Genomic DNA, 26,536 nt, shown 5'->3' with positions numbered 1-26,536 from the left:
AAATATTGTATGGAGAAAATATCACGGAAGGGAGTGGGGATAACAATTTCAAATTTGAAGGCCACGTTGTTTATGCACGAGCTCAAATGATTTCCTCCTGAAAAAAAAAAATGATTTCCTCCTGATCAAAGTACTGGATGTTGTAGGCTTTTCTGAAAGGGCACACGATTTTGAACCAAACTGCATCAATAACTCAAAAGCTATGAGATTGCATATGGGACTGTAGTAAGATAATAGCTTATTCGTAGCTTACTTAGTCAAAGGCTATTTAAATCAACTAAGCTACGATCTTACAGTGTGCTGGTTCAAAAAAAATTGTGGAAAATAAAAATGATAAAAATCGAAATGCAAAAAGCAGGTTTTCCCATACTAATTCCCATACGAAATTCAAATGCAATGCGCAAATTGTGGACGCAACCAATCGCTTCCTTAATTTCGGCGAGTTGTTTAGGGGCATAAAAGTAATCGAAAAAACCATGTTCTGAAAAGTCGACCATCTCGAGGCGTCATAATGACCATATCTCAGCATACAGAGTTTTTTTTGCTCTTTTGGCATTTTATATCTTTTTTTTTTGCAATTCCGTCGTAAAACGACTTACTTTTCCTGCCATTTTTGAATTATATTTTATTGCTCTTGTTAACTAAATTATGAAGTTTTTACAGAGTCTCTCGTATTCTGGCAAGTATTTTGTGAATTATTTATTTTTGTTTGTGTTTAGAAAAACATAATCAACAAACCATGTACCGTTGTCTTACAACCATTATTTTTCAAAAGTCTAAGTCGTGACGAAACATTTTTCTGCGATTTCTTCGAGTTGTGGTGCCAATATGGCGCTGCCCTTCCGTTTCAACTTCAACAAAATGCATCATTTTTATTTTCAACTATTTTGTGATGAAAATATGAATATTTTGGATTTAAAAAAAAGTGCCGTCTTTGCCATTTTTTATTTTTTTTTATCCTCAGATTTTGCGAATACATTTTGAAAATATTGTATCTTTTTTTGAGCGTTGAAAGTTTAACGAATGGTAGCCGAAAGAAGATTGATTTGGAAAAATAAGTTTAATTGGATGATACACAATTTTTTTGAATTCTTTGCAAGGCTGCATCTCAGCAACTAATTGTCCAATTTTGTTCAAAAACGAAATCTACGGAGAATTTATTAGGGTTCCTGAAAAAATATTTTAAAGAAAAAAAGGACACCATTTTAAGCAATCAAAGTTCTTCCTATTTTATTTAAATAAAAAAATGATATAACTTGCAATGCAATTTATCAGCAGTCTGCATTTCTTTATGGTTTTCTTTATAACTTATTTAAAAAAAAAATGAAAAGATACAGATGTTGAGAAATTGATTTCTTTGTGAACAAATATTGAAATTTTATAGCCGTCCGCGCGAAAAAGGTCATTTTTGGAAACTAATAACTTTTTAGCAAAAAATCCTTAAAATTATGTTGTCTTGGGGAAAGTTTTTCCAATTTGAATGAAGATCTTAGTTCCGAGAGTTGGTAAGAATTTGATATTTATTACGCCCTCCACAGGAAAGTTCAAGGCCTTAGAGGGAGGAGTTCCCGTGGTCAGAATGAGTTCAAATTTGGAATTAGGCCTAGGCCCTGATTTCAGGGGGGGATCCCTGAGTAAGGCCGGATTAGGACCACCCTACTATGCACGTTTTCAAAAGTTATATAAAAATACTTTCATACCACCCAAAATTGTTCCAGGAGTGTAATTAAACCGGGTGATTCAATGCGCTCAGCAACATCGAAATGGAAACCATTGTTTCCCCTTCAAATTATTCTAAGGTTGTCATCGACCCTGACCGTACCGAGGGTGGGTCCAATGATCCGAGTCTTCGGAAAAGGGAGGATGAAGGTCATCCTTAAAAGTAACAAATCAATTTACAAATTTTCCTTTGATTAAGTTATGAAAGCGTCTCTCGCTGACGTTGCGGGAAATTTCCTCTTCCCCAAATGTTACGCGAAACCCCGGTGTCCCAATCAAAGCAAGCCGACCTCATCTAGTCATCATGTTATTAAGGAGGTTCATAATATATGAGTTGGTGGAGCTGCTTTGGGGGCGGCCCCGAACATCAAAGTTTTATCGCTTTAATAATATTTACACGCACCCAGCTTCTCGTCAATAAATCATCATTATGTGGGGCGATTTCCGGGCCCACTGCTCTGCCCGGTTTACGAGCCAACTTTCCACGGGCCCAGCAGCAGAGAGAGGGAGGGGGAGAGTTTTCCGGAATATCCCCTGCAGACATTTTTACGACGCTTCTCAACCCCCTACAAGCAGGTCGAAATCGTTAAAAATTACTAACTGATGAGGTTATTGTGGCACGGACATCAGGGGTGGTGGCCAACTTTGATCCTCTGACAGTTTGCTGGGGAGTTATGACGGCACATGACTTCATTATCTGGGCAAATCTGTTTGCCTTTTTTGGGATCGTCCCTAAATAACGCTCTGTTTTGAGTGCACCAATCATTTTCAAAGCCATGCCAGTGCATCGCTTTGTCCTGCTACCAGCTCACACAGACACCGGAAGCCGATAAAACTATTCCGACAATGTCCGGAAGCATTCGCGGCACAAACCGAGCCCGGGAGTAAATGACATAGATTAACTGTGCTAGATGTGGCGCAGACAGGTCTGCGACTGCAGAAAGGGGGAAAACTTTTCCGATCCGTAATCTCCGGGAATTCTGGCCGGAGTCTACCGCGGAACCAGCAGCTCTGGTAGTAACTCGGCAACTCCGCAGGGACCAAGTTTGTATCTTGTTGGAATTAATCAACGCGGCGTTGGGTGTGTGTAACATCTGCTGGTTCTACTGTAGTATTAGCTTTCAGGGAGGGCATGATTAAAGATGAACTCTCGGGGCTGACAGCTGGCGGATGATGCTCCGGGAATACGAGATTCGGTCGAGCGGAAGTTGGCACAGAGCAAACTGGAAGACACGAGGCCAGAATGTTAATTGTAACGTGGCAGCATTCGAGATGTGCGAGAATCTGGGCGTCGTCGTCGGAAGAGTTATTCTAGGATAATTAAGTTTCGGGGGCGCTCATCAAAAATTTTCTTTCATGACTGTTAATTTAATTTCGACTGTGCAGAAGTTTTACGGAGAGCTGTAACATTTGCTTTGTTGTTGAGCTCTGTATCTTGCGAAAATCGAATAATTGAAAGATCTAATCAAGTTACTCAAATCTCTTACTGTGGTATATTCTAAAATTAAAAAAGAGATAAAAAAAAAGTTGAAATCAACCGTTCATTGCTAATGCAAAATATTTATAATTTAACCTTCTGAACATGAGTGAAAAGGTTATTACAAGATATTCCAATATTGTTTTCTTGGTTTATGGAAACTGGCCTTTGTCATAACTTACTTTATGTAAAATCGATTTGTTATGAAGAAAAAAATAATATCGATTCGTAACGTTCTTTTTGATTGCTGTTTCGACACAGAAACTTGACACAAGACAAAAAATGTTTGTAATTCTATTAAAAAATTAATCCCGAAGAACACATAAGTTCGTCAAAAGTTTTGTTCAATGTATTTGGGAACATTGAAGGTATTAATTTGATTTTGACAATTATCAACAAAAGTGGGTACTAAAGTGTCCCGCCCGTGTGGATCAATCGGACCGCGCACTGGACTCATAATCCAGAGGTCGCTGGTTCGAATCCCGCGGCGGGCGCTCTAAAATTCTTTGTGTAAATATGGGTATTCGGCGCCGTCGCTCCGTGCCATACTTTCATACACTTAGGAGCCCAGGGCGGCGAAGTCCTTGTAGATAAAAAGGAAGACACTAGTGGTTGGTACTAGCAATGGTGGCCGACAGCTATAAAGTCAACTTCGGGTACTAAAGTGATTTTTTAAAAATTTATTTCAAAAAAATTTGCGGTGTTGTTCATCGGAATTTCACAAAAATCAAATATTTTACATTTCAAAGCAGGAAAAAACATTTCAAATTGTTTTCGTTTGATTTGACTTTTGATTGCTTAAATTCCATAAAATTCCGTTAGTTTTTGAAAAAAAAAAAAAATGCTCTAGATTTTTCAGGCCGATTTGGAAAGGTCATAAACTTAAAAAAATATTTGAAAATTAGGCTTTTCGATTGCAAATTTGATTTTACATAGGAGTAATTCTCTACGAAATTAACCGATTTGATGGCATTGTAATTTTTTAATACGTTTAAGGGGGCTTCCCTATGACACAAGAAGCCATTTTGCAAAGTTGATTTGCGCATACCAATCTCCATACAGCTATTTATTCGATAATCTTTATCTAGGGATGATATTTGGTGACTATAGCAAAGCTGTGGGTGATGACATTTCAAAAGGGCTTTTTATTTTTATTTTTTTGAGGATATTATAAAATTTCACGAATGATGCTTTTTTGACATTGAAAATCTGCCCATTATTTTTTGAGGTTTCGTCGATTGAAAATTGAGTGCTGTTTATATGACACTTAGAAACTTAAAATTTATTTTTCTTTGTTTTTGGAAGTGCTGCATCTTAGTAAAGAAAATATTTACCAATTTTCTATCTTTCTTAGAAGATTTTACATGTGAGCAATTCCAGCCCAAAACTGGATTTTTGTAGGTACTTTTTTCTCGACCTTCTCCGATTTCAATGATACTTTGTAGACATGTTTTCTTTGCTTATATAAGCCATTTTTGTGTACATGGAGCCAGTTACACTCGATAATGACATTTGAGAAGGGCGTAAGTGTTTTAAATACTTTTGTATTTCGTAATTTAAATATTGCTGTATCTCGAAGCCGTTGCATCGTATCAAAAAGTGGTCGAAGACAACTTGTAGGAAATTTAACGGGCTTTCCGAAAAATACACTGAAAGAAAAAAACACTCCACTTTTATAAGATTTTTTCATTTTTAAGTTTAAAAGTCAAATTTGAAGGTGAGCCCACGATTTTTTTCGTTCAAAATTTTTGTGAAAATAGCCTAAGATGTTACAAAAAGACTCACGAAAAATACAGGATGGAGCAACTCAGCAAAAAAAAAAATACAAAAATCATTTACTGAAACTGTTTTTTCAAAAGTGCTCTAAACGTCAAAATTATCAAAATCTGAACACGAGAGTCGATTCTCCAGACAATTTTACATAAAAATGTCCATATTGACCATTGTCCTAAGTCTAATCCTTGTGAAGTTATAGCGGTTTTAAAAATAAAAATGTGGAAAAATTGGTTTTTCGCATTTTCTATATGGCAGACTTGATTTTTCAGTCACGAAAATATTTTTACTGGAAAGCTCGTCCAATTTCCCATCAGTTTGTCTTTGACCACATATCAATTGGATTACAGAAATAAGCTAATTTACTATCCAGGTTGTTATACTACACTGAAAAAATATTATGTTTTCAGTTATGAGCAATGTAATTAGCTTATATCTGTAAGCCCATACATCCAATTGAAATGTGGTCAAAGGCAAACTTATGGGAAATTGGACGAGCTTTCCGGTAAAAATATTTTCGAGACTGAAAAATCAAGTCTGTCGTATAGAAATTGCGATAAACCATCAAAAACCCATTTTTTTCAACATTTTTATTTTTAAAACCACTGTAACTTCACAAGGATTGGACTTAGGACAATGGTCAATATGGAGACTTTTATGTAAAATTGTCTGGAGAATCGACTCTCGTGTTCGGATTTTGAAAATTTTGATGTTTAGAGCACTTTTGAAAAAAAAAAACAGTTTCAGTAAATGATTTTTGTATTTTTTAGGTGAGTTGCTCCATCCTGCATTTTTCGTGAGTCTTTTTGTAACATCTTAGGCTATTTTCACAAAAAAATTGAACGAAAAAAGTCGTGGGCTCACCCTCAAATTTGATTTTTAAATTCAAAGATCAAAAAATCTCATAAAAGTGGAGTGTTTTTTTTTTTCTATCAGTGTATTTTTTTCGGAAAGCCCGTACAAATTTGTCTGTGACCACTTTTTGATACGATGGAACGGCTTCGAGATACAGCAATATTTAAATTACGAAAGACAAAAATATTTAAAACCCTTACGCCCTTCTCAACTGTCATTATCGAGTGTAACTGGCTCCATATTCACAAAAATGGCTCATATAAGCGTATGACAACATGTCTACAAAGTTTCATTGCAATCGGAGAGGGTCGGGTACAACCGATTCCCTATTTGAAATGGAATTGCTTATGTTTTTTTCATCTTTTTGAAAAAAATGCATTTATGTTTCCAAAAATCTAAAAATAATTAATTGCTTTTCAAAATAATTTTGAATTTCTTTACGATGTAAAAAAAAAGTGTTTGCCTGAAATTTCAATTTTTGAATTTCAAATAAATATTTCTTTAGAAGGTTAAAACACTCTTAGGTTAATTTTTTGCATTGAAAAAATAAAATTAAAAGTAAATTGTAAAAAGGTATTTTTTTTGTGATGGTGTAAATTATTACAATTTCTTATAACTAGGCTTAGTGATTTTACAAATTTTATGGGAACCATAATTCAAAAATATAAAATTTAACGGAAAGTGAAAAATGTTCAAAAGGAGGAGGAGGAAGGGGAGTGACAGGCGGAGAGGAGGGTTTTAAAACTCGAAAATCTTTGGACGTAATATTTGAGCCACCCTTACTTTAGAATGTTACGTTAAATTGCAGAAAATACTTTTTATAAACTTCTATGTATTTTTTCGATCATCTACAAATATTATTCATCAATGTTTAATGTTATAAATTTCAATGTTCTTTTTAGTCATGTTAGACTGGGTTTAAAATGACTCAATCCACCAAATAGACCAGAAGGAAAGATAGATATGTTAAGCTGACTTATAAAGCTAACAAGTTTTCTCTGATTTGCTATACCTATTCTATTTAATTTTGTTTTTTCACGGAAACATCAAACCAAATTATCAAATTTCTTTAGAATTTCGTAGGACTCAGAAAAAATCTTACGAATGAAAAACCAGATTTTGACTGTTGATTTTACGGAAATTATCACTAAACTTAGGGACCATCCATAAACCACGTGGACACTTTTATTTGAAATCTCAGCCCCGACCCTCCTCCCCCTCGTGGACAATGTCCATACAAAATAAATATTTTTTGTATGGAGCGTGGACAACCGCTATACACCTCCCCCCCCCCCCCTAAGGTGTCCACGGGGTTAATCGAAGGTGAAGTTTGTTTGGGTCTGCACGGTGCTATTCTTCCAGCAAAATATTCCCAAAAGTGAGATTCTCATTGGAAATGCAATGCTCTACAAATATGTAGAACATATCAAAACTGTAAAATTCGACCCTGAAAAGTTATTAGCGATTTAAAAAAGTCATTTTTGTATGAAAAATATGTCTTTTTTAATCTCAATCAATTTCGCTCAAACCGCTCAAACTGTTTTCCGCTCGGTGGGGTCATTTTTTCTGGGCACCCTATTGGATAGCTGTTAAAATTGCATAGAAACTGCATGGGCAAATCGTTGATACAAATTTGCTTCTTTGTGTAAAAGGAAATTCCCTAGAAACTCGTCAAATAAAATAACACACATGAAATCCATTTCTTGTTTTGTGGATAATAGCTCAACGAGAATGAAGAAGTTATAAATCTAACACTTGCATTAACAACGGGGCCAAAAATTCAAATTTGGATGATTCTTGTTTAGTTGAGGTCCTGTTTGGACTCCAATAATAATGTATTATTGAATAATAATGTATTATTGAAAGAATCAAAGCAGCTGCATTCGCCTTTGGCTCCAGAGCAAATGAAAAGTAAATATACTAGGAGATTTTTCAATGACTTGGGTTATGCAGATGAGAAAATTAGATTGAATTGCTTAAACTTAAATTGTTTATTTAATTTTTTTTTACTATTTAAATTTTTAATTAAATATCATAGGTTAAGGTATGGAGGCAATTGCCTCAAACACAATTTAATTTTTGTTTTCTCATACCAAAACATTACATCTCGTATAAACTTCCTTCACATCCATCATAAATCCCTCAATCCAGAAGGGGGACTCGCCATTCCTCCGATATTCAGTCCAAGTTTCGCTGGCTGGAAGTAATCCAAGTTTTCGAGCTCGGCAAACACACCCAACCCCATCCCCGTTCCCACAATCCCGCCAAACCACGCGAATGGCTTACGAGATATGGTGGTGATGATAAATTTCCACAAATTTTCCCCCTCTTGAACGTGTGCGTGTTTGTGATGGTTTATCACACATAACTAGCTGACGTTACATACGCCGTGAATGGGAGGAAATATTTCAGGATTCTCGAAAAGGGGGTTGAGACACTCTGCCGTAGAACGTCAATACGGCGATAATAATAGTTATAATGGTAATAATAATTCGTGGGCGGAAGCAGAAGTGATTGATTAGCTGACGTAGATTTGAATCTAATTAGGATATGCCGGTAATTTGTGCAGTTCTGGTTTGGTTGATTGTTTGCGCACTTAGTGCTGATGATGTGTTGATGAAGCTTGAGTTATGGGTGAACAGTGCACAACTTTAAGAACCGTGGCGTTTTGGAATGATTTGGTCCCGTTGAAGCAAACTAGCATGACCCTGTCCCTTGTAACTCCCTATCCGAACTAGTCTGCGTGATGTTGATGAAATGAGTGAGTGCGTGTGTGTTTGTCTTGGCATGTCCTCCCCTTCGAACTGTGGAATTTATTTTCATGATCTAACAATTTTTGTTTTCCTTTCTTGCAAATGGATCTTCAACCAACATTGGTGTGTGGAACTTCCTCCAGATTCTTCGGGACATCCGACAGGGACTGCTGCAGCTCAGCCGAGATTCTCGAGGTAAGTGACGAAAATGTTGTGGAGACCTGGTTGGTACCGTGGAATTTTTGAAAAATTTATTAATCATGGCGAAATAATTGGTGACTACACAATTACTACGCTCAATTTGCTGCCTAATCTAATGCAAACAAAAATATAGAGCATGATTACGTAATTGGGTTGACAAATTACTGTGCACGGTAGATTGCCCCATTGACTTTGAGTAATTGGCCCTAAATTGGACCTAGTCTCATTAATAGGTCAAAACTGAACTCTTTGCGTCTAATATATGACCAAACGGGCCAAAGAAGTCATCTTCTGAACCATCTTCAGCAAGTTTCACTTGACGCATCTGTTCTCACCGCACAATCCCAAATTCTTGCAGGGAATTCCGTTCCAATCAAACCCGACATCCGGCCATCAGAGAGAAATGCGATTACCTACCCACTCTACCCAGTCGTTGTCGGTTCTGCCAAGTCCTTGCACCAACATACTTGTTATAGTTCCACCAAGTGGGTGCTCTCAAACAGGATTAGAAATCATCGATTCAATCAACATGCGAAATGTGGCCTCCGGACTCGGGGATGGCAACAACTTCAAAAACGTCAAGAATCGACACATCAGAATCTACCATCCCTGAACCTTTCAAAAACGGACCCCAAAAAGCGCTGGAAAATTCCTGGTGTTGGCGCGGTAGTTTTGTGACTGATTGCATCCAATCAAACAATTGCACAACCGGGAATTGGCTTCCGCAGCTCGCAGCTCCCGTGTAAATTCCGACTCTACGACGAGTGTCTTGTGTGCGGAAAATGCAATCGACGTAAAAAGTGAAAAGTTCATAATGCGTCCCTTTGTGATGCGGGGTGAATCTCGTTCTTGAAGAGCACAAAAGTTCGATTTGACGCAAGTTGAAGACGAAAACGGATGGGAAGTCGTTATAAGATGGTGGGAAGTGCACTTTAAGAGGTTGGTTTGCTGAGGAGCAACTCACTGAAGCTCTACCAACGCGAATATTCCTAAAAGACTTCGCATTAGGCTTGGCTGATCTATTGGACCTTCAATATCTGAACTTCGCGTCGGTTTAAAGTGTTCAAACTACCTCAAATTCACCTGATTAGATTCAGTGTGATATCGTATACAGCTTGGCTGGTTTATCAGACCTTCAATATCTGAACTACGAGTCGGTTTGGAAAGTCCTAAATATTTCAAATTCAAGCGATTAGCTTCAGTGTAGTAAATTGAAGTTTTCTGAAGCTCTACCGATTCAAATATTCGATGAAGACTTCATGTATAACTAGGTTGATCTATAAGGCCTTCAATGTCTGAACTAAAAATTTGTTTGAAAGGTCTAAAATGGTTCAAATTTAAGCAATTAGCTTCAATGTAATAAATTGAAGTTCGCAGAAGCTCTACCGACTCAAATATTTGATGTAGACTCCGTGTATAACTCGGTTGATCTATAAGGCCATCAATATCTGAACTACAAGTCGATTTGGTAGATCTGAATTAGTTCAAATTCAAGCGATTAGCTACAGTGTTATACATTCTAGTTCGCTGAAGCTCTACTGACTCGAATATTCGATGAAGACTTCATGTATAACTAGGTTGATCTATAAGGCCTTCAATATCAGTCTACAAATCGGTTTGAAAGGTCTAAAATGGTTCAAATTTAAGCAGTTAGCTTAAGTGTAATAAATTGAAGTTCGCTGAAGCTCCAGTGACTCGAATATTTGATGTAGACTTCATGTATAACTCGGTTGATCTAAAAGACCTTCAATATCTGAAATACAAGTCAGTTTCAAAGGTCCAAAATGCTTCAAATTCAATCGAGTAGCTTCATTGTAGTAATGTAAAGTCCGCTGAAGCTATACCAACTGGAAAATTTTAAGTTGACATCACATTTTGCTCGGTTGGTTTATCCAGATCTTCAATATCTAAACATTATGACGGTTGGTAAGGTCCAAAATGCTTCGATTTCGAGTGGTTAGCTTCAGTGTAGTAATGTGAAACTTGCTGAAGCTCTACCGACTCAAATATTAGATGTAGGCATCGTGGGTGACTCGGTTGATCTGAAAGCCCCTAATATCTGAACTACAAGTCGGTTTAGAGGGTTTGAAATGCTTCAAATTCACGGGATTAGCTTTAGTCTGATGGACTGAAGTTCCTTGAGGCTCTACCGAATTGAATATTTGATGGAGACATCGTGTACGGCTTGGTTGGTTTATCAGACCTTCAATATCTGAACTTCAAGTAGGTTTGGAAGGTCTAATATATTTCAAATTCAAGCAATTAGCTTCAGTGTAGTAAAGTGAAGTTCGCTGAAGCTTTACCGACTCAAATATTCGATGTAGACTTCGTGTAGCCGGGACCGTGGTGTAGGGGTAAGCGTGATTGCCTCTCACCCAGTCGGCCTGGGTTCGATCCCAGATGGTCCCGGTGGCATTTTTTGAGACGAGATTTGTCTGATCACGCCTTCCGTCGGACGGGAAGTAAATGTTGGCCCCGGACTAACCTAAAAAGGTTAGGTCGTTAGCTCACTCCAGGTGTAGGAGTCGTCTCCCTGGGTCCTGCCTCGGTAGAGTCGCTGGTAGGCAGTTGGACTAACAATCCAAAGGTCGTCAGTTTGAATCCCGGGGTGGATAGAAGCTAAGGTGTAAAAAGAGGTTTGCAATTGTCTCAACAATCAAGCCTTCGGACACTTAGTTTCGAGTAGGAATCTCGCAATCGAGAACGCCAAGCAATGCTGTAGAGCGAATAATTTGATTTTAATTTGATTTTTTGACTTCGTGTATAACTTGGCTGATCTATAAGGCCTTAATTATTTGAATTACAAGTCGATTTTAAAGGTCCAAAATGCATCAATTTCAAACGATTAGCTCCAGTGCAGTAAAGTGAAGCTCACTTAAGCTCTACCGACTGCAATATTCGATGTAGGCTTCGTGGTTGACTCGGTTGATCTGAAAGACCTTCAATATCTTAACTACAAGTTGGTTTCAAGGATTCGAAATGTTTCAAACTCAAGTGATTTGCTTCAGTGTGGTAAACTGTTCGCTAATGCTCTACAAATGAAAAAATTGAAGCCTCTTCTTATATGACTCGGTTGACCAGCCAGATCTTCAATATCTGAACTCCGAGTTGGTTTAGAGGGTCCAGAATGCTTCAAACTAACGCGATTAGCTTCATTGTGATGGACTGAAGTTCTCTGAGGCTCTACCGAATCCAATATTCGATGGAGACATCGTATACGGCTTGGTTGGTTTATCAAACCTTCAATATCTGAACTTCAAGTAGGTTTGGAAGGTCCAAAATATTTCAAATTCAAGCAAGTGTAGTCAAATGAAGTTCGTTGAAGCTCAACTGACTCAAATATTCGATGTAGGCATCGTGTATAACTCGGTTGATCTGAAAGACCTTCAATATCTGAACTACAAGTCGGTTTAGAGGATTCTAAATGCTCCAAATTCACGCGATTTGCTTCAGTGTGGTAAAGTGAAGTTCTACCAACTGAAAATTTTGAAATTGCTTTTTTTGTGGCTCGGTTAACGCGACATATCTTTAATATTCAAACATTATGTCCTTTAGTAAGGTCCAAAATACTTCAAATTCAATCGAGTAGCTTCATTGTAGTAATGTGAAGATCACTGAAGCTCTACCTACTGATGATATTTGATGTTGACATCACATTTTGCTCGGTTGGTTCATTTAGATCTTCAATACCTAAACATTATGGCGGTTGGTAAGGTCCAATGTTCGATTTCAAGCGATAAGCTTCAGTGTAGTAAAGCGAAGTTCGCTGAAGCTCTACCGACTCAAATATACGATATAGGCATCGTGTGTGACTCGGTTGATCTGGAAGACCTTGAATATCTGAACTACAAGTCGGTTTAGAGGGTTTGCAATGCTTCAAATTCACGCGACTAGCTTCTGTTTAATACAGTGAAGTACACTCAAGCTCTACCAACTCAAATATTCGATGAAGTCATTCTATACGATTCGGTTGATATAAAAGATCCTCTATATCTAAACTACAAGTCAGTTTGGAAGGCCCAAACTGTTTAATCTTTACGCCACTAGCTTCAGTGTAGTAAAATGAATTCCACTGAAGCTCTACAAACTTTAATATTCGATGTAGACTTCGTGTATAACTCGGTTGATAGATCTTCAATATCTGTTTATCTACAAGTCGGTTCAGGAGTCCAAAATGTTTGAAATTCACGCGATTTGCTTCAGTGTGGTAAAATGAAGTCACGTGTGGTAAACAAAAAATCACGTGACTCGGTTGATCTATAAGATCTTCAATATCTGAACTGTTTCGATGTTTCGAAGGGCTCAATATTCTTTAAATCCATGAGTTTAGTTTCAGTGCAGTACAATAGAGTTTTCCTGAAGCCTTACCAACTCAAAATTTTACAAAAAAAAAAAAAAAAAATGCAAGCTTTTGGGTTGATCCATCAGATCTTCAACTTTTATTCCATCAGCAACTTTATCTAATATTACTCCCCCCTTCTCCCTCCTTCCAGACGACACCTACATGTACGACGACGCGGTTACCAGCGTAATGCGGATGCCCCACCAGGGCCACTGGTACGACGAGCCGCCCTACGAGAGCGACCCGGACGACTTTCTGATGTCTGGCATGAGGCACGGCGGTGGGCCCTCGGCCACGATACAAGTAAGTCTCTCCTCGGAAAATTTTGCCAAACTTCCCGCTTATTAGCCTGTCGTCGCTCGATGCTCCAAGAATTCCTAATTAAATTTCTGTTTGAAGCTATACAAAAAACGTTACATAATCCACCTTTAGGTGGTTGGTGCCTTCCTCTCATTTATAGTGATTCCAACCCCCCTAAAGTGTCCACATGTTTTGGATCTCCCCTAACGTTCGCAGCAATAAATAAATAAGTGATGAGTAAAAAAACAGACTATCTACAGACTTTTTGTCAAGATTATACAGACACGGCCTTTGAGGAAAATGGCATCCCTCTACACGGCTTTTTCGTGGCGATCAGACCCGACCAGTTGAGGTTATGTGAATTCAGACCATTTTTTAAACTGCTTGTAATTTAAGATAGGCAAGTCAGATCTTACTCCACCTAAAAGGTCTTCTCATATGCTTTTTAAAAATATATAACATGTGAGGGTTTCATGAAAAAACCACCCTTTTTACCATTATTTTAATTTAATATGAAACAGTTTTTTTAACATAACTTTTTAAATACATGATAAAACTGCATGAATTTAAATAGCAACTTAGGAGACGTAAAGACGGATCGATTAAAACCATTCCGGCCAAAATCGGTTGAGCCTGTGACGAGATATTCCAGTGACATTGATTTGGTACACATGTCTACATACAGCCAAACACACAGACATTTGCTCAGCTGGTGATTCTGAGTCGATATGTACAAATGAAGGTAGGTCTAGGAGGTCTAATTAAAAAGTTCATTTTCCGAGTGATTTTATAGCCTTTCCTCAGTAAGGTGAGGAAGGCAAAAAGACTCTCGTCGACTCAAAACAAACAAAAGAACAACAATGAGGCGCGCGTTTCGGGGGAAAGTGACTTGGAACGGCGGAAATTTTCAACAACCAACCCACAAGTTCAACGGACCGCGTCGCACATTTTTGCGGCATCACGATTAAAAATCAGCTGCCGAATTCGTCACGTTTTGCCGGAAGGATTCCAGCGAAAGCACGGAAAGCGCGAACGGTGCCATAAAGGTGGTTGTGCTATAAAACGAATTTTGACAGATGAGCCATTATGGCGACTTTTTTGTAGATTGACAGCATGACAGTCGGAATCATGGGCAAAATAACCCTTTAGTCTGACGAATAAGCCATAATGGCACTTGCGATAAAATTATGCCATTTTGACAGTTGAGACAGTAGGTCTGTGCCATCATTGTGGCAACTGCTATGAAATATTCAACTCTGAATGTTTTGCTTCAATTTTTCACCAGAAATTTGATTCTTTCGGTGGATCCGTCCACGATTTTTTTTTTTGGAACAGCGCAGTAATTTAACGCTTTCAATTAATTTCGAACATTCCAAATTTAATGGAAAATTCCTGTACCCACTGAAAATTTCGTCGGTCGGCAGAAGCCAAGAGAGAGCGTCGATTAAGGACGGCATTTGTGGGTGGAAAAGGGCATCGGTTGATTTCCGATGTATTTGTGGTGCGAATTTTGCTTGAAAAAAAAAAACGAAAGTAAAGCTGGCGTTTAATTCAAACTGTTTGAAAACGGTTTGGGGGAGGAGACCGAGCCAGACCGTCAATTCTCGGGCGGCTATTGGAGCGTGAAAAATGGCGGCTGAGCAGCGACGACCCATCGATTTTTTTGATAATGTTTAGATTATATCGGAGCTTGGGTTGGCTTTCTTGGGGACAAGGAATGCCAACAATTTCGGCGATAATTAATTTGCGCTATTGTTATCTGGATCGTTTAAGGCTTGACTCGGAATGAAGCTGACTTTTGATATTGCAGAAATTTAATTTGACTGATTTTATTACACGAACAATTTTGCGAATTACATTACTTTTTTCATGGGAACATGACATTTTATAAATAAACTTTTCGTTTTATTTTATTTCAATGAAACTTTATCGTAATATTCCTTGTGTATAAAAAGTACAATTTCAAATAATTAATTTGCTCCTACAAGTCTTCTAGAATGTTTTTTATATTGGATTAATTTTAAATGCAGTGATGTGGGACAAAAGGTCGAAGGACGTAACGTCGAATGCCAAAAGGTCGAATGGAAAAAAGGTCGAAAGTGGACAAAAAGTCGAAAGAATAAAAAAAGACTCAACAACAAGGGGTTAGTTTAAAAACGAAATTTTCTTGATTGTTTGAATATTTTGGAGACTTTTTTCCATAATTTCAAACATGAGTAGGGTATTTGTCCCTATTTTGGGCCTACTAAGCAAATCGCACTTTTAGTTTGATGCATTCTCAAAGGATGCTCTGTTTGCCCCTATTTTGGGGATATTGCTCCTAGCATGCGACCTTCTTTGGGCATATTTTCGGCCTACCTTCTGATTAGTTCAGCCCCAGCTCGTACAGTTCAGCTCCAAAAAGAACGGTCGCCAAACAGGCTAAATCGTTGTGCTGTTACAAGCCACAAATCAACATTAGAATGATGGATTTAACTAGTAACAGTAAAATTACGTGCATCAATTGCATGAGCATAACTGATTTCATTCATTTATGAGTTTTAAAGATAATTAAGTATTTTGTTGCGCAGCCAATTAATTAACCCGTACTACGCGAGTAAGGACTTTGAGATGTGAAAGGCGCGCACACACTGTCACAGTTTGTAGCAGTGTCAAATGGACTGTAAATACAGGCATCGTCTACAAAATTAAGAGAGTAACTTTGATTAAGAATATAATTGATTGGTGTCAGTTTAGTTTTTGCTTTTTGAAACGGGATAATGCTAACCGCCAATAAAAACCTATTGCTGGTGGTTTGAGATTTGGGGGAAGGCTCTCATTCGTGTGCCGAGTGATGAAAGCCGTGACGCTGAGTGTCAACAAGCATCATTCCCAAGAGGCAGTTTCCTGCATATAGACGGTGGAATGCACAATTTCGTCAATTTAAGTTTGGTAGGCTCAATATAGGTACTAGGCCCAAAATAGGGACAAATACCCTAGTTCCTCAAAAAGTATGACTTGTTAAATATTTTGCGAGGTATCAATCGATCCTTGATGGTCGTAATGTTTTTGAGATTTTTTTCCACTCTTTTAAGCAAGAGTAAATGATTAGGTTGTTGCAAAAATTTTCAAATTATTTACCTCGAAAAATCAGGGGGCAAAATCAAATCCCAAAATTATACCGAAAATATCAATGATAAAAGATTTAAAAAAGACTTAAAGAGACTAGAAAGACGACCTTTTGTCATACATTCCGCATAGGCATAGCAGGAAAATAAAAAAAATAAATAAGATTTTTTTTAAATGAAAAATTTCAACTAAGTATGGCCAAAACCCGCAAACAGTCCATATTGTAAAAATTTCGATGGAGAATGTTTGATTGCATTTTCAAATAGAATCTTTTTTTTCAATTTTTGAGTATACAGTGAAACCTCTTTTTACGCGGTGCGTTACGTTTTTCTAATTTGTCGAATTCTCTGGAACGGCGAAACATTTTTGCAATCTTTTAAAAGCAATTTGTAGGTTTTGTTCAGATCTACAAAACGCCTTTTGAAGCTTGTAAAAATATTGCATGGTTTCAGAGAAATCGACTAAATAAAAAGCGTAACGTCACCGCGTAAAAAGAGGTTTCTCTGTAGTTCTTACCAATTTCCTTCACAAACATTTCTAAATAAAAAAAAAATTGTCAACAAGGGTGACATTAGGTCTGGGGGTGAGATTAGGTCACACAATTTTCAGCCTTTTTGTATGGCCCAATCTCACCCTCAGACCCAACCCTTAAAGACGGTAGTCAAATAGATCTTAAGTGGACTGCTTTATTGTTAAAATCAAATTTAATATCTTAAAACATTGAAGCAATGTGATTAATTTTCTACGCGTTTCTTGAATATGTTCTACGAGTATTTATACAGCAATTTCATATGAAATTTAAAATCGGATTAAATTACGTTTAAAAAAAAGTTGTTTGTCGTTTTTTCGAATATTTTTATTTTTAATTTCAAATTTTATTTTTAGTTATTAATTTTTTTTAAGTGGGTGGTGGGAGGTGGTCTTTCATGCCTTTTTTTCAACAAAAAGTATCACAAAATGCTTCATGCCTGTCAAAGTCATGCCGCTGTTATTCTTTTTTATAAAAATCACGAAAACATCTGTGTTTGATGCGTGGTCCAAAAATTCATAATTTGTATAAAATTTATTTGTGAATGGAATTTTAAAATTTCTGCAACTTTTTTTGAAATCATAAATCCTTGTCATTTAAATTGATTAGAGCTATCTTGAACGCAGTTGTTGAATTTAAAAAAAAAAATAGTTTGAGGAATTTCGTAATCTATTTTTTTTTTTGAAAATATATTTTCCCCTAAATGTACAACTTTTTATTTTTCAGGAACCAACCTAACTTGGTAATAATAAAAAAAAATACGTGTCTAATTAATTGGGCCAAGGAACTATCTGACCAATTTTATTATCACAAGGTTTAATAAAACAAACAAATTCAGAAATCCTTTCAAATTTGCAAAAAAAATGTTGCTTGTGGTTATGTTACAGACATGACCAGTACGTCAAGGAACATTGTTAAATAATGAGAAAAAGTCCATTAAACAATAATCTTAAATTCTGAGGCATACATCTACTGACTGTGATTTGTACATTCAGTGTTAAAGAGATTTTCATGAAGAGTGCTCGTTTGGATGGCGTACTTAAATATTACGAAAAACGGATTTTTGCAAAGTTCTTATGATAATGATTTTTTTCTGATTAGTTGACTAAGTCAATTATCATGAAAGGATAGCTTCTTTGCTGACCCAAGTAACAAATTGTTTCAGGAGTTCTACAAGAGCTCTTCAAGAAAGCTACAGCATAGCAGTTTGGACCGCGGCAGGATAAAAATCTCTTCAAGTACTCTTCCAAACTCCTGAAGAAGGTTTGAAGAGAATTTTATCCTGCCACGGTTCAAACTGCTATGCTGTAGCTATCTTGAAGAGCCCTTATAGATCTCCTGAAACAAATTGTTGCTTGGGTGAATCTATACAAAAATGTAAGCTGTTTACTAGGGTGATCCAACTCCAGGATTACTCGGGGCTACCCCCTGGAATAAAAGATTGATCCATCACTAGGCTAAATTCCAAATTTGAGCTCATTCTGACCATAGTTCTCGTGGTCACAATGAGCTCAAACTTGAAATTTAGCCTGTTGAAGGGTCAATCTTTGATTTCAGAGGGTAGCCCTGAATAAGCTTGGATTTGGACCACCCTACTGTTTACAAATTTTTTGTCGGTTTTTAAATCAAAAAATTTAGCTGGAATTGCCGGAAAACGGACCATCGTCACAAGTTTCCTCGAAATAAAAAAAAGCACCGGAAGATGACACCGAGCCGGCTGCCCAGCTTCCTTCCAGCTCTGATGGCTTTAATCCGTTTTTTTTTCTGTACCGGTGGAGGGTGGAAAATCAATGGCATTTTCGGACATCCACTATGCTTCGGAAAAGCTTTGACGTTCGTCGTTGGCTTGTGAAGACGGGTTTAACAGTGAAGGTTAAAAGTTTTGAGAATGGGTTGAAGAATATTTTTGTGTGAGAAAAATTGCAATTTAGACCCGGTTTAGCCAGTCAATCACCCTAGGGACCTGGTCGATGGTCTACTTTTGTCCTGAGTCCTGACGACTCCGGCTAGCTATTCGTTGCCTCTGGGCTCTACGGGGGATAAATCTCACAAACAAATCCTAGAAGACGTGAGGCTGAGACAGACTTAAAAAGGACCTTTTTTTGGGATGTCGGACGCAACGAAAAAAAAAGAACCAGCTTTGGAAATACCCTCCGGAGCCGGTTTGTTGTTATTTTGGCCTTTCTTCTGCCTGCCCTTTTGGGTTGGGTGGTTTGTTTGTTGTCTGAAGGATTTGGGCTTAAAGAGGTAATTGCATTATTAAGAGGAATTTCCTTTGATTTTCTGGTTCATTTGGTCAGGGCTGGAAGGTTGGATTTGGATAGTATATTAATCTCTTTTAAAATGAATTTTCATTCTAGTTATAATTTAAAGGTTAACAAAAGCAGTACTAGTTCATGCTAAAATCAACTAAATATTTATTGACATTTAACAATTTCTTCTCATTTTTGTCCCATTCCCACAAAAACTAGGGTGGCCGCGTCTGCTACACCACGAACGGGCGGGACGGCCAGGGCGTGATATCGCTGCGGTCCGCCGGGGACATCTCGATACCGCAGCGGGGGCCAGCGATCCGGCGGGGCCTGATCGTGCCCCAGCAACCTCCGAACCCGCCGACCATCATCCCGCTCAAGCACGCGAGGTAAGTTTAGTTTGATGGAGTGCCGCTGCAATTTGGCTCATTATCGGATTTTAACGGCTTTTCGAGCACCCGATTACGAACCCGCGTGCAGACACACCAAATCTGGTTGGGTTGGTGTGATTATAATTTTACATTAAATTGAATCAGTTTTACATAAATTTCAATTATGTTCGACAAATTTTCCGCTGTCTGGCGGGACCAAATCGGTGGGTTGTAAATGGGGCTTTTGCTATGTAGTGAGCTGCTGCAAACCACTCTAGGTAGTGGCGTACAGGGTGACTGCTTGGCGTAATTATAAAACGTGTAAATTTTCATAACCCTCTAGATATCTTTCAAAAGTTATAATTGTTTATAATTCCGAACAAAAGATTACCACATTTAATTTTGCACCCAAAATTGAGTTGGTATGGCACTTACTCAGGAGTCGATAAAAACATCAAATAAAAAAAAACTAATACCGTCATCAGGGGTGGCATTGTGTCTGGCGGGTGAGATTGGGTCATACAAAAATTCTGAAATTTGTATGACCCAATCTCACTCCCCAGACCCAATGTCACTCCTGATTACGGTAGATTGACATATTTGTTCATTTTCGAGAATGTTCAATTTTCAACAAACAAACAATTTTTATTTCAACGTTCAAATGGGTCTTTCAGGCATTCTGACATACAATATTTAGCCATTCTATGCCATTTCGTGAAATTTTGTTGAGAAGTATTATTTTTAAAATCAAATTTTGAATCAGTGAGTAAAATCCATGCTTCTCAACCATAAAAATGCTTTTAAATTTGTCTCTGATACCATTTCAAGGGAATATGTTTAAGAATAACGTTGATTCATAAAGCAAAACAAATAAAATCATGCAGAAATTATGTTTTTCATGGCAAACAACTTGTTTTGGACCGTAATTTTATTAACAAAACTCATTTTAACGATTTTTAGGCAAAATTTTGACTTTTTATCAATTTCAACTAAAATTTATATGCATATGGTTAAAAAGCTTATGAACTAAGTTAAGTAAATTTACACATTGATTTTTTTTTCTTAAAAACTTATCAGCAACCTTAGTGATTGTGTAAAATTTGAACACTTTAAATCTGATTTTAACAACAAATACTTTGTACAAAGTCACCCCAAAATGCTAAATACAATTTTCAACGCCACTATTTTTCAAATAATATTGAAAAACATTTTTTTTCTTCCAACAATAGTGCATGGACCTTGTGTGGCCTACCCCAGTACATGTTTTACAAAATAATAATCTTGAGACATTGTTTTATTGTATCCATTAAGATAGAAGTTTTAGTCACAGCTATCTATTTGTCGATAAATTAGAGAAATAAACTGAATTGAATTGAAATTGAATAATCTTGAGACAAACCTTACCAGTTGGAAAAAACAGAATGAAATCCTCTCATTGTTACCCCGTTTTACAACAAATATTATCTGAAATACACCCGAAATGAAACTATTCTTTTCTTATTAGTTCACTATGCACAGTAGATTAAAATGAATAAATATAAGTTAGGTTCTCTAATTATTATTTTTTTTTGTAAATTTTCAAAAAAAATGAGAACAAAAAGTAAGGAAAATTCCCGGGAATTCCCGGGAAATTTAAAATTTCCCAGGAAACGGGAAATATTATTTTTCGGGAAATCCCGGGAATTCCCGGGATTTTTTTCCCGGGACGGGAAATTGGACGCTCTAGTTTCCTAATGAACGTTGCACAGTGTAAATTTGGAAGCTGTAATTTTGGAAGGTTGAATATTACCCCTTTTATGATGTAATTTTACCTCAATTTAGTCTGAAAAAGTGACATAACACCAGAAAAGTGGTAAAATTACACATTTCCAGAGATAAAATTACCCCTTTTTTCTGACATAAAAGATGTACCCCTTCTAAGATGTAATATTACCATGTTTTTATTTTCTGTGTACGTTTTAGGAATGTTTTTGGAAATTCTTATGTTTTCTTAAAAAGTTTTTGGGCTTGCCAATCCAAGCAACTTTGTCCAAGACATCAACAATTTTACCTACGCCTTCTAAGAACAAATTAAGAGGAAGCATCTAAGCAAACCTTAAAAAAAACTGTTTTTTGAACGTAGCATTTCAGGATTAAGTTCTAGAGCAAAGTGATGTTCTAAGCACTTTTAGAGCTCAAAAAACTAATAAAATATTTTTTAAACAAGTCGATTTGGACTTAAGGATCAAAATTTACAGCCATTTTATGCAAATAAAATGGCCAAAGAAGCTATTTTGTGTCATTGATTCACCCATACAAGTCTTCATACAATTTTGGCAGCTGTTCATACAAAAATGGTAAATAAATATTCGAAAATCTGTAACTTTTGGATGAGTTTGTGGAGCGGCCGTGGCTGACTGGGCAGTCGTAGCCAACGAAGGTTAGCTTTTCGGCCTTGCTGCCGAACTTGCCGCGCTTCTCATCCGGGATGTGCACGTACGCCTCACAGCCGAAGATCTTGAGGTTGCTCAAATCCGGCTTCTGGCCGTACCAGAGTTCGTAGGGAGTTTTCTCGACAACTCGAGACGGCGTACGGTTCTGGATGTACGCTGCCTTGCAACGGCCTCTCCCCAGTAGCGCTTGTGCAGTTTCGCGTCCAGCAGCATACACACCGCCATGTCGTTGGTGTAGCGGTTCCGACGCTCTGCAGTCCCGTTCTGCTGCGGGGAATATCCAGCGGTCAGCTGAGACTGGATCCCCTCCTCCCGGTAGAACTGCGCTAGCTCCTTGCTCACAAACTCTCCGCCCCGGTCAGAGCGAATGATGGCCGGCTTCCGACCAAACTGGTTCTCCGCCATCCGTACGTAGTTCTTGATGTACTCCTTCGCCTCTGCCTTGTCCTTCAGCAGATACAGCTTCACGAACCGACTGTAGTCGTCGACGATGCACATAAAGTACCGGTTCCCGCCTGGAGTCACGTCCGGCATCGGTCCGCACAGATCCGTATGGACCAGCTGCAGCGGCTGCGTCGTCTTCTTCACGGACACTTGAGGGAAAGGCAATCGGGCCGACTTGCCTTCCAAGCACTCCTCACACTTTCCTCTGCCTCCACAGTCAACAATCTTCACTCCGGACACTAAATCTTCCTTCTTCATGCGATCGAGCACTGCTACGTCGCGATGTCCGAGCCTCCGATGCCACGTATGTTGGCAGTTCAGCATGTGGCAGCTTCCTCCAGCTACAGCCGCAACCTCCGCAGACTCCTTCAGGACGTACACGCCGCCGGATCTTTCACCCAGCGCCACTACGTTGTCTTCTTCGTCGATGATCTTCACGCTGTCTCGAGTAAACAGCACTTTGAAACCCTTCTCGGCGATCTTGCTCACCGACAGCAGCCCGTTCTCAAGCTTCGGCACGTACAGGACATTTTCCAGATGGATGTCCTTCGGCTTTCCCGCACCACTCACGCCGACCACAGTTCCGCCGCCGGTTCCACTTGACATGGAGCAGTTTCCATCCGCCATCACCACAGTCACACTGGAATCATCGAGCTTGTTGAAGAATTCCTTGCAACTTGTCATGTGGCACGATGCTCCGCTGTCAACCGTCCACGAGTTGCAAAACTTCACTCCTGCACAGACTTCTCCACGAACTTGTGCAGAGAAACTGACAGCATCGTCTGCGCCGTCTTTCGCCTGTTTAGCCTTCGCTCCCGGCTTGGTCTTCGGTGGCCTGCTGCCGGATGCTTCGCCGTTCTCGTTCTGCGCCTTCCACTGCTGGTACTTCGGGCAATCCGCCTTGAAATGCCCCGGTTTCTTGCAGAAGTAACACTTCTTGGCTTTATTTACATTCTGGGAGCCAAGCCTTGTTCTTCGTGCTTCTGGGACCGCTCCTCCCCCTGCGTGCTCATGCTGCGTGCCACCCGCAAAAAATGCTCGTTGGTCAGAACAGATTTCACGAGCGCCAACGTGATCTCCGGGTCCTTACGCACAAGCAGCGATGACGCCAGGAAGTGGAACGACTTGGGCATGCTCCGCAGGATCATGGCAATCTGGAGCTTTTCTGCAACCTCGAATCCCGCGTCCTCCACCCGCTGGAACAGCGCGTCCATGGCGAGCAAATGCTTCTCAACGTCACCACCTTCCTCCATTTTCGCATCGCAGAGCCGGCACAGAAGCGACAGCTGCGTCTCCACGGTCTGCTTTTCGTGGTAGGCCTTGAGCGCGTCCCACACCTCCCGAGCCGTGGCGCAGCTCCTGATGAGCGGGTACTGGCCTCTTTCGATGGCAAGCACAATGTTCGCGCGGGCCTTCCGGTCCGCTTTCTTCCACTCTGGCGTCACCGGATTGGGGGCGTTTTCCTCCACAACAAACCAAAGTTCCATGGTTTCGAGAACCATCTCCGTTTCCAGCTTCCACATCGCGTAGTTGCTGTTCGACAACTTCTGGATCGAGCACTTTCCCGAGTCGTCCATCTTGAAAAAACCTTTCCGCTGGCCGAGCCAGCCTTTCGCAAGCCGAAAAAAGTGTCCGAAAAATCCGCGATTTCCACCGTAAAACCGATCGATTCGCCGATTCTCCACTGGGACCAATAACCTGTAGGAATTGGCAGTGGCCAAAACCGTCTTTAGTGTGGAATTTCTACGTACGAGGACCGGATTCTGGATAAATCGAAACGTGTTGTTAGCTTTAGCGTGGTTTTATTCGAACTGACAAGAAATCGTGGTTTGGGTGAAAACATTTTTCTCTTCTGTTGTTCAGCGCATCAGCGCCCTTCAGCAACGTCTGCCGCCAACACCTCATTCTTCTCAATGGCTTAATATTATTCTTTTGCCGCGAAATAATTAAAAATCGGTCGATAAGTAAAAATGTTTCTATTGTCATTAACCCTTTCAGGCCTGAATTTTTCTGAGCTGAGTTAATCTACAATTTTGGTACCAGTAGTTAAATTTTTCCATAAGTAAACAGAAACAGGCAAGAAAAAGTTACATTTCATTATAGGACGTTCTGGGTCCTCCAAAGTGTCCTGGAATACAGATCTTGGAGTCTACCGCCGTAACAACACGATTCTACCAAGTTTCCGATTATGGTTCATATTCAGTGATGTCCCTGGAACTCTTTGGCAACACTCTGAGCTATGTGGATCACTTTTGGGATGTTCTGGGTCCTCCAAAGTGTCCTGGAATACAGATCTTGGAGTCTACCGCCGTAACAACACGATTCTACCAAGTTTCCGATTATGGTTCATATTCAGTGATGTCCCTGGAACTCTTTGGCAACACTCTGAGCTATGTGGATCACTTTTGGGATGTTCTGGGTCCTCCAAAGTGTCCTGGAATAAAGATCTTGGAGTCTACCGCCGTAACAACACAATTCTACCAAGTTTCCGATTATGGTTCATATCCAGTAATGTTCCTGGGACCTTTTGGCAACACTCTGAGCTTTGTGGATCACTTTTGGGATGATCTGGGTCCTCCAAAGTGTCCTGGAATACAGATCTTGGAGTCTACCGCCGTAACAACACGATTCTACCAAGTTTCCGATTATGGTTCATATCCAGTGATGTCCCTGGAACCCTTTGGCAACACTCTGAGCTTTGTGGATCACTTTTGGGATGTTCTGGGTCCTCCAAAGTGTCCTGGAATACAGATCTTGGAGTCTACCGCCGTAACAACACGATTCTACCAAGTTTCCGATTATGGTTCATATTCAGTGATGTCCCTGGAACTCTTTGGCAACACTCTGAGCTATGTGGATCACTTTTGGGATGTTCTGGGTCCTCCAAAGTGTCCTGGAATAAAGATCTTGGAGTCTACCGCCGTAACAACACAATTCTACCAAGTTTCCGATTATGGTTCATATCCAGTGATGTTCCTGGGACCTTTTGGCAACACTCTGAGCTTTGTGGATCACTTTTGGGATGATCTGGGTCCTCCAAAGTGTCCTGGAATACAGATCTTGGAGTCTACCGCCGTAACAACACGATTCTACCAAGTTTCCGATTATGGTTCATATCCAGTGATGTCCCTGGAACCCTTTGGCAACACTCTGAGCTTTGTGGATCACTTTTGGGATGTTCTGGGTCCTCCAAAGTGTCCTGGAATACAGATCTTGGAGTCTACCGCCGTAACAACACGATTCTACCAAGTTTCCGATTATGGTTCATATTCAGTGATGTCCCTGGAACTCTTTGGCAACACTCTGAGCTATGTGGATCACTTTTGGGATGTTCTGGGTCCTCCAAAGTGTCCTGAAATACAGATCTTGGAGTCTACCGCCGTAACAACACGATTCTACCAAGTTTCCGATTATGGTTCATATTCAGTGATGTCCCTGGAACCCTTTGGCAACACTCTGAGCTATGTGGATCACTTTTGGGATGTTCTGGGTCCTCCAAAGTGTCCTGGAATAAAGATCTTGGAGTCTACCGCCGTAACAACACAATTCTACCAAGTTTCCGATTATGGTTCATATCCAGTGATGTTCCTGGGACCTTTTGGCAACACTCTGAGCTTTGTGGATCACTTTTGGGATGTTCTGGGTCCTCCAAAGTGTCCTGGAATACAGATCTTGGAGTCTACCGCCGTAACAACACAATTCTACCAAGTTTCCGATTATGGTTCATATTCAGTGATGTCCCTGGAACTCTTTGGCAACACTCTGAGCTATGTGGATCACTTTTGGGATGTTCTGGGTCCTCCAAAGTGTCCTGGAATAAAGATCTTGGAGTCTACCGCCGTAACAACACAATTCTACCAAGTTTCCGATTATGGTTCATATCCAGTGATGTTCCTGGGACCTTTTGGCAACACTCTGAGCTTTGTGGATCACTTTTGGGATGTTCTGGGTCCTCCAAAGTGTCCTGGAATACAGATCTT

General features: G+C 39.3%; 1 protein-coding gene across 3 annotated transcripts in view; it reads left to right on the top strand.

Moving 5' to 3' along the window:
- The window catches only part of LOC120422308 (sterile alpha motif domain-containing protein 5), a 426,502-nt gene that overhangs the window by 353,156 nt on the left and 46,810 nt on the right, over positions 1 to 26,536 (top strand). For all 3 annotated transcript variants that reach the window (XR_008212123.1, XM_052708208.1, XM_052708205.1), the window contains 3 exons: positions 8,721 to 8,772; positions 13,272 to 13,423; positions 19,529 to 19,698. Coding sequence is in view for 2 of the 3 variants with exons in the window: in XM_052708208.1 (XP_052564168.1) it covers positions 8,721 to 8,772; positions 13,272 to 13,423; positions 19,529 to 19,698 (374 nt within the window). In the remaining variant the exon portion in view is untranslated. The remainder of the gene's footprint in view (positions 1 to 8,720; positions 8,773 to 13,271; positions 13,424 to 19,528; positions 19,699 to 26,536) is intronic.

This window comes from Culex pipiens, chromosome 1, assembly GCF_016801865.2.
Source record: "Culex pipiens pallens isolate TS chromosome 1, TS_CPP_V2, whole genome shotgun sequence".
NCBI lineage: Eukaryota > Metazoa > Arthropoda > Insecta > Diptera > Culicidae > Culex > Culex pipiens.
Note: the sequence above shows the minus strand (reverse complement) of the source record. Positions and strands in the feature narration are given on the sequence as shown.